Below are 9,346 nucleotides of genomic sequence, written 5' to 3' on the forward strand. Positions count from 1 at the left end.
ACACACACACACACACGAACATTTACTGTGTGTGTGTGCATAGCACAACACACTTGAGGAGCTCAGAAGACAGCTTGCAAGCATTTGTTCTCTCTTTCCACCATGTGAGTCCTCGGAAATGGACTCAGGTTGTGAGGCCTGGCATCAAGCAACTTTATCTCTGAGCCAATACCACCAGCTCCCTCCCTCCTTAAGACGGAACCTTGCTCTATAACCCAGGCTGGCCTGGGGCCCATGATCTTTTCTGCTTCAGCCCCCTGAATGCTGGGTTGTATGGGCATGCACCACCATACTTGCTGCCAGAAAATACTTCTGTACTCAGAAGGGAAGAATAGCAGCAAGGCCCCAGAATACCAAACGAGGCCTTGGTGTCCTTCTGAGGCTTGTCTTGTCATTTGTCTTTCTTGTTTGTTTATAGGCAAGTCCCACCAGAAGTATGACATGAGACATATACATATGTAAAATATTCACAAAACGATATGATAATAACAGCATTTTACAAATATATTAGGGACCAAGGGTGGAAGAGATGGCTCACTGGATAAAGGGCTTGCTATGCACACATGAAAGCTTGAGCTCAAAGCCCTGTAGCCTAGGTAAGGCTGGATTTGGTAGCACAGGCCTATTACCCCAGTGCTCTATGAGATGGGAGGCTCTGACAGGAGAGTTCCTGGAAGCTCACAGTGGTCCAGCTTGCCTGAGATACATAACGGTGGACAGCAAAGAGACTGTGGTGGAAGGTGGGGACGGACACATGTGAGTGGGCACACACCTTCTCTCACACACAGGGATTAAAAATAAATAAATAAAGATAAATAAATAAATAAGGAGCCCCAAGTATTATTTACCAAACCGCAGAGGTGAAATATTTGTCACTATGGCAACAGCATAAATTACTACCCTGAGAAAAATCACAGTCACATTTGTAAGTGGAATTATTTTTAATACTCACTGGAAATACTTCAATGCCTTCAATATGGGCTATGCAGATATGACCGTGTTCCTTCATTCAAACATATAAAATATGTCCCTTAGTACTGAATGCTGTGAATAGGCTACAGAGCCAGTAATAGCAAAAAGAAGCAACAAGTGCCCTTTTGGGTTGACAATGACAAAAACTGATCACCATGAGCACAAATATGTAGAAAAGTATCAACAATATGATTTCAAACAAGGGCTTTCTTGTAACAAATAAGAAAATGTCACTCAGGTTATTGCCAAATTTCAATAAGAGCCCCATTGTAGCTTTTATGCAAGAGGAGACAATGGCTTGTATTCAAATCTACACAAGACTGGCTCTTTAGGTTGATGTAAGACAGAAATCAGAAGCTCAAGACTGAAATTTACGGCTGGGGTGTAGCCTTGGTGGCAGAGTGCTTTTAAGGGGCTGTGGGGTTCAATCCCCAGGACCCCAAAAAGAAGAGAATTAAGAAAAGGAGGAAAAAAGGGGGGACTGGAGAGATGGCTCAGTGGTTAAGAGCATTGTCTGCTCTTCCAGAGGTCCTGAGTTCAATTCCCAGCAACTGGGATCTGATGCCCTCTTCTGGCATGCAGGTGTACATGCAGATAGAGCACTCATATGTATAAAGTAAACAAATAAATATTTGGTACCTCTCATTGTTATCTTCTCAACCCTTACACACACACACACACACATACACACACACACACACACACTTACTGCTTCCATGGACTTGGTCAAGTTGCTCCACAGAACTCAAAGAAAACAGCTTGTAACCGGCCTTGGTTCCAATTGCTAGGGATCTGCAAAAGATGATGACAGCCCAGGAATGACAGCAGATACCACATTCCAAGCCCTGTCTGAAAACTCAGGTGTCCCCAGAGGCAGCTGAGGTAAACACACAATCTCAGGACAGATCCTAGATAAGGCACTCAAAGCAGAGCATGCTCTGGGCAGACAATCATGTTGAGGAAAAGGGGAAAGGTCAAAGGCAACCTTTTTTTTTGGTTTTTCAAGACAGGGTTTCTCTGTGTAGCCTTGGCTGTCCTGGGCTCACTTTGTAGACCAGGCTGGCCTCGAACTCACAGTGATCTACCTGCTTGTGCCTCCCGAGTGTTGCGATCACAAGAGTGCACCACCACGCCCAGCTCCAAAGGCCACTTTTAAAGAGAAACTGCTTGGGCTCTGTTACCAAGCAGAATGTCAAAGCTCCTACAGATCTTGTTTTCCCAGCTGAGCAGGCCTAGGAAAAAAGGAATGTTTAGGAGCTGTCTCCACCTCCACAATGCCTGGGGGAGATGGCCTTATCATTTGTTTGGAAAGCCCTTTGTGGGAGGGTGAGTTGTTACCATTATGTGCGTGTACATGCTTGCACGCGTATGTGTGTGTGTTCATGTATATGCAGATTTAGGGGTGTGTGCTGGGTGCTGTCCACATGTCAGAAAGCTCAGTGGATAGGCAAGTCTGGCTGGCTAGCCAGCCCCGGGGGAGGAATCAGCTGGCTTTATTTTCCACCTCCCCAGAGCTGGGTTTACAAGCATACACTGCCTTGCTCAGATATCTATATCTAAATCTCTATATATATATTTACTATTAACATTACATAAATTCTGGGCCTCGAATCTAGGTCCTCTCACTGGCTTAGCTATCACCTCAGCTCCAAATTCTCCACTTTTAACTCATAAATAAAGGGAAGCTGTAAGCCAAAGTGTAGTGGTTAGCCTTTTCTCAACTTGATACAGGTTGAGATGAATCTAAGAAGAAGGGCTCTGGAGCGAGAAAATGTCTCCTCATCCGACTGTCTTGTAGGTAAGCCTTGGGGTATTTTCTTGGTTAATGGGTGAAGTGAGAGGATTCATTCTATTGTTGGTGGTATCATGCCTAGACAGGTGGTCCTGGGTTGTGTAAAACAGCAAGCTGAATGAATCATGAGGAGCAAGCCAGTAAGCAGCACTCCCCCATGGTTGTGCTCCAGGCTCCTGCCTCCAGGTTCCTACCTCCATGTTCCTGCCTCCAGGTTCCTGCCTCCTGATTCCTGCCTCCAGGTTCCTGCCTCCAGGTTCCTGCCTCCTGGTTCCTGCCTCCAGGTTCCTGCCTCCAGGCTCCTGCCTCCAGGCTCCTGCCTCCAGGTTCCTGCCTCCAGGCTCCTGCCTTGAACTCCTCCCCATACTTCCTTACATGATGGGTGGTAAGCTAGAAAGTGAAGTCAGCCCTTTCCTCCCCACATTGTTTTTTGGTCCTGGTGTTTATCACAGCAATGGAAAGCAAACTAGGACACCAGGTATTCCTGGCAACATGATGAAATAAATGAGTGACCAGGTGTAACCACAGTCCTTGATCAGAAGGTTTGAGGTCAGCCTGGACTACGTGACAAGACTGTGTCTCAAAAAGGGAAAAGAGAAAGAGAAAAAAAAAGTTGTCTCTAGTTGACACTTAAAAAAAAAATCCCCTCTCACCAAAACTTTGCACAGAACACTCTCAGGATGAGTGCTGTGACCACAAGTACTTCTGCCCTAGGAATGTGGGATGCCGGTGTTGAAATGGGCCTTCCATTGATGGAGCCAGAGGGGTCAAGGACACCACAAGAAGACCTATAGAGTAAACTAACCTGGGCGCATGGGGGCTCACAGAGACTGAACCACCAACCAAAGAGCATGCTTGGGCTGGACCTAGGCCCCCCCCATACATATGTAGCAGCAGCTTGGTCAACATGGGGGTCCCCTAACAATGGGAGTGGGGGCCATCTCTGACTCTCTTGCCTGCCTTTGGATCCCTTTCCCCTAGCTGGGCTGCCTTGTCAGGTGTCAGTGAGAGAGGGTGTGTTTAGTCCTGCTGTGACTTGAGGTGCGATGGTGGGTTGGTACTCCTTGAAGGCCTTGCCTTCTCTGAGAAGAAAGAAAGGGGGGCATGAGGGAAGGGGGAATGAGGATGAGACTAGGAGGAGAGGCCGGAGAGGCCTGGGATCAGGCTTTAAGGTGATTAAATGAATGAGTGAATGAATGAATGAATAAGTAAATATAAGGAAAAATAAGTTAATTGAAAAAAAAAAAGCAAGAAATGGGCCTTCCAACTGTTCAGTCCAATTTTTTTGTTTTTTTCATTTAAAGCAAATATATGCCAAGCTGAGATTCAGTCTTCAAGGGAAGCATATGCTAAAATAAGCAACTTACAAGCCCGGATGCCAAGGCTCTTGAAAGAGAAAGTCACATGATCCTTCCTCTCCCCAATTCCCTTTTCTACACAAACATTTGTTCTTTCCTGGGATATAGGAACAAGCTATTGCTGTCAGCTTTTAACCAGCAAGGCAGCAGGGCCTAGGCCTTAGCCCTCCTACCTGCTAAGTGGCCATGCTTGCCCTGTGGATGGCGGCAACTGCTGCTGCAGCCCAGTGAAAACTGGGTGTTGGCCTCCAGCCCTGCAGACCAGCACCGGCAGGCACTTGTAAAGGTAAGTGAGGAGAATCTTTGAATTCTTTTTTTAAATTTTTAATTAATTATTTATTTTTTGAGACAGGGTTTCTCGTGTAGCCCTGGCTATCCTGGACTCGCTTTGTAGATCAGGCTGGCCCTCAACTCATAGAGATCCACCTGCCTCTGCCTCCCGAGTGCTGGGATTAAAGGCGTGCGCCACCCCCAAAATATAGCGGAGTGGTCACTATTTGGGGGTTTTGTTTTGTTCTCTGACATATACTGGAGTGGTCACTATTTTGGGGTTTTGTGTTGTTTTGTGATGCAGAGTTTTCATATAGCCCAAGCTGTCCTTGAAAATATGCTAGGGACAGAGCCTGGAGCCTCGTGCATGCTACAGAAACATCTATTAACTTAGTAGTGTCCTCAGCCCTGACGGTTGCTTTTAAATTTTCTTCTTACAAGAGTAGACACAAAGCCGGGTGGTGGTGGCGCACGCCTTTAATCTCAGCACTCGGGAGGCAGAGGCAGGTGGATCGCTGTGAGTTCGAAGCCATCCTGGTCTACAAAGCGAGTCCAGGATGGCCAACATAACATAGAGAAACCGTGTCCTGAAAAACCAGATACCCCACTCCCCCCCAAAAAAGAATAGACACAGTTGGTTGCAAACTGAAGATGTAAAGCTTGCAAGTAAAGACACAGTAGAGTCCTAAAGCAAAACCAAAAAGAGACGTGTAACCTCAACACTGGGGAGGCAGGCAGAGGCAGGAGGGTCTCCAGTTACTCGGAAAGCATCCTGGGTTACACAAAGTGATCCTTATCACACCTCCCTCTCAAAAACAAAACAAGCCCCACACGAACCATCAAAAATGAGTTAGCCGAAAGATTTAACCATTTAAAGTAGGTGTCAAGGGCTGGACTTGAACCGCAGACCCCCTGTAAAGGTGGAAAGGAGACGGCCTAGCTCCACAGAGTTGGTCCCGGACCTTCGCACGCGCACTGTGGCCAACGTGCTGCCAACCACTTCATGCTCAGATACACACAGTAGTAAGTAAAGTCCAGATGCATAATTTTCAGGCCTATTTTCAGTCCTGATTCCGGAACAAATGGCTTTCTTCCTTGTTTCTTCAATTTTATGTTTGCGAAAGGATCTCTCTCTCTGTTACTCATGCTGCCTCTGAGGTTGTGGGTTAAAATGACCTTTCTGCTCTTGCCTCAGTAGTACCTAGGGTTCCTCCCAAGCTGCCTGCCACACGTAGCTCAGAAGGGCTGGGTTTGTGAGAAAAGGCAACAGTGATCCCTCCTTTGTTTTAAAGGATTGTTCTATGCCCAGAAAAGACTCCATAACTTAGAATTTAGATTTATACCTTATTTTGTCCATAAGTCCTTTCTGTAAAAATAAAATTCTCATCACTATTCATTGATGTGGGCTTGGAGACAAATCCCATTCACTACTCAAGTTTTGAAATATAGCTAAGCTGTCTAGCCCAGTTCCAAAGCATTAAGTATGAGTAGTGGATGTTGGTACAATTTGATTCTTTTTCTCTGCCTTCTCTAAAAAGACTAGATCCCAAACTCAGCTCTCACGTGCAGAAAAAGACCCACCAATTCACCCAAAGGCATCCAGCAAGGGAGATGATTTATTTTAAAATTCAATGTCATACCCTCCATGGCTCCAAGGAACTGACTGTGACAAGACCTTTTATTTATAGGTGAGGCAGAGCTGCCCAGCGGAGCCTTCATCCAGGAAAACAGAGCTGACAGTGGGGACCAAGGAAATCAACTTTCAAAGCACCTTGCAGTTCTCTGGCTGTTACTCTGCGCTGTTTAATAACTAGAATGGACAATAACATTTGTCTTCCAAATCCAGTAATATCACGAAGTGCAGTCTAGATGATTTACTCCTCGTAAGTAAACTACCTCCCCTCCTTCACCTGTGTTCAATTGGGAAGGAAAACACTGCCCAGCATTACAACAGACAGACACTCTTGCAAAAGTTTCTTACAAAACTTCAGAATTTTATCTATTCTGTCATGCATTGAAGTCTCATCTTAGGAGATGATCCCCAAAACAACCCAACGGATTACAACAGCTTTTTTTTTTTGAAAAGCAAACAAAGACATACAAATTCCAGGGCCTGGAGGCTGGCAAGCAGCTCAGTGGTAGAGTCTTTGCTAAGGGTGGTCGAAACTTTGGGTCTTATGCTCCCTACCCTGCACCCTACCCCACCCCCAAAACAAGAAAATAGGGTCAGACTTTTCTAGCATGTATAAAGCCTTGAGTTCCACCCCCAGCACCACATGAACAAAGTATGATGATCCTTCCTTTAATTCCAGAACATTCCAGAACAAGAGACAGGAGGATCAGAATGTGTGAGGCTGTCTAGATTATGTAAGAGGGCCTCAAAATCAAGCAAGAACAAAATACCAGAAAAAAAAAAGCCACAGGGTACCACACTTAATAGTTTGTGACTATTGCATGTCTATGGGTATTGGGAGATGTTGTAATGTACTTTTTTTTTCTTTCTCTCTTGTGGGTTGTGGTCAGAGGCAGCCTGAGAGTCACTCATCCGACCAAGCTGTCCAGTTATTCGATTACATGATTACACATAAAGACTTTTCAAACAAAGCCATATTGTTCAGAGCAGGAGTTTTCAAACAGAAACACACCGAGAATGGAACACACTGCGTATGGCCTTAATTACACCACCAAATGTTCAATATTAGCACAGCTCAGCCACCAGCAGCCAAGGTACAAGCCTGAAGCTGCCTCCAAAACAAGGAACACAGCAAAAACTGGTACAGCCGGAAGTGGGACACTGGGAAGTGGTCATCCCTGCCCTTAGCTGCTTGATGCTTCAGGGCTCCACATTCCAAAGAGATTATTCCATATGGTCCCCAGGCTGGCTTCCACTTAAACAGTGAAGGGAACAGCAGTTTGCTTCTAAGATTTAATCCTGCAGATGCCTAGAACACAGGCAAGCAGTTCCTCACCCATGGAACAAAGTCTAAATGTTGACCATCATAGTGAAACATTAAAAATCCACTTAAAGGCAACAGGGTGGAACGCCTGTTTCCGGGATGGGAAGCTGTCTGGGACTGAGAAAGGGCTCCCGAGCTTCCCGGGGAAGATTCCTGGGACTGGGTGGACGGCGAGTAAACACAGTAAGACAAATAAAGAAAAGCTTCCTACAGCCAGAGCTACCAGCCAAGATGCCCAGTGCTGGGGCTGGCCGGGCCACAGGGATAGGCTGCCGCTTTGTTCAAGGCCCTGCCCAAATGCCACGTTGAGATACTCAAGGACAAATGGTAAAGTTTTCTCCATCCTCTCGCATCCTCTAGAGTCAAGTTGCACCTTCCCCCCTCCCCTCGCTTTTGTTTTGGTCCCTGATCTCCCTTTCGGTCACTAGGTGGCCCACACCCGGTCCCCCACATTCAAGGCCCCCTTCACCCTCCCTGTTGACTTCTTTGGGTCATCCTGGCCGGGCCCCTTCTGACAGTGGCTGGCAGTCGACTGGGTGGGCTCAAGCCCCACTGCTGAGCAACACCGCGAAGCAGGCTACCCCGTCGAGGTACCGTAGGCTCGCAGGCCCCGGCTGGCCACCAGTTGCATTACAGGACAACACCCTTTGGTGGCGACATTCTGTCCCCCCACTTCCCTGGCCAGGGGGCTGGCGCCGTGGCTTACGTGCAGTCTTGATTGAAAGAGAAGCAGCTGAGCGCCGCCTCCACTCGGCCCGGAGGGGCATCTGAGGCTTCGGCCTCCATCGGGGGCTTGACCCGAGAAGCCGCAGCTCGGAGCGGGGGACAGCCACCTCAGCAGCCCGCCCGCGCCGGCTCCTTGGGCCGGCTTGCCGCCTCGGTCCCGCCCCGGCCTCGCCTCCAGCCAGGCTCCGCCCACTCAGATGCCACTTAGCCCCGCCTCTCCCTTCTAGGCCCTGCCCCCGAGACCCCGCCCTTACACGACCCCTTCCACTTAGCTCTACCCCACTCCAGACCCGCCCACCTCAGAGCTGCGTCTCCTCCTGGACTAGCCAGGCTCCGCCCCCTAGCCGGATCTAATTTAGCCCCGCCCCTCCCTGCTCCAGCTCTGCCTGAAGCCCTTTAGGACCCACCCCACCCATTTCCCACTTAGCCTCGCCCTCCCACTCACCCGGGCGGATAGCCCCGCCCCTCACAACTATAGCCCCGCCCCCGCCCCAGCCAAACCCGGTCCCCACCCCGCCACTTATCTCAGGGAACCGACGAAACCCCGAGGCAGGGGCCACCACAACCAGCCACGGTTGGCCACCAGCTCATTGGTCAATGAACTGGGTAGGACAATTGCTGAAAACCCACCCCCTGATTTGGAGACAACGGCTTGCCATTGGTTGAGGGAGCGTGAGGCAAAGGCAGCAGGCCACGTGGTGGTGTTTTCATTGCCTGAGCGTCCGAGGGATAGGAAGGAGGAGGAGTGGAGCTGAGGGCTTCGGGCCTGCCTGAGCATTAAGGGTGACGCCAAGGAAGATGACGGGACGCCTGCTTCCCTGCCCGCACGTTTAGCTTACAGAATGTGTCATTGAAATCTAGACATCGAAGTCCCGCCCTTTGGGAGAGTCCTTTTGCTTCCTGGAGAAAAGTTAAAAGGGCTGCACTGATCAGCGATAAGAAGTCATCCAAGCTCTACAGTTGAGAAAGAGCACTTACTAACCCCAAGCATTGCATTAGCATGACATTATCTGGTTCTTATGGAACTGTGTGTGGAAAATACATTCGTACACGACTTACTGAAGTCGCAGTCGAAGTCCTACTGGCTAGACTATGTATCTAAAACCAACAATACGCAGAGGCGTGTGAACTGGTCTTTCAAGACCTGTGTGCAGAAACAACTTTGCTCAATAGCATTTGCCAAGGCATTTGATTTTTTAGAAATGAAAGAAACGACAGGAATAAAGTCTCGAAGACAGTACAGCTTGAAGCGCATGTAATTTGAGATGCAT

General features: G+C 48.2%; 1 protein-coding gene across 3 annotated transcripts in view; it reads right to left on the bottom strand.

Moving 5' to 3' along the window:
* WIPI1 (WD repeat domain, phosphoinositide interacting 1) overlaps positions 1-8,258 on the bottom strand; it is a 38,805-nt gene extending 30,547 nt beyond the window's left edge. Inside the window, exons 1-2 of one of the 3 annotated variants that reach the window (XR_014773371.1) lie at positions 8,056-8,257; positions 1,682-1,764 (exon numbers count right to left, since the gene is read on the bottom strand). Coding sequence is in view for 2 of the 3 variants with exons in the window: in XM_084751399.1 (XP_084607525.1) it covers positions 1,682-1,764; positions 8,056-8,135 (163 nt within the window). In the remaining variant the exon portion in view is untranslated. Of the gene's footprint in view, positions 1-1,681; positions 1,765-8,055 lie in introns of all 3 variants that reach the window. The other 2 variants (XM_084751399.1, XM_084751400.1) reach the window with 2 other exon arrangements.
* Between the last annotated feature and the right edge of the window lie 1,088 nt (positions 8,259-9,346).

Source organism: Acomys minous, assembly GCF_964271855.1.
Source record: "Acomys minous genome assembly, chromosome: 12".
Classification (NCBI taxonomy): domain Eukaryota; kingdom Metazoa; phylum Chordata; class Mammalia; order Rodentia; family Muridae; genus Acomys; species Acomys minous.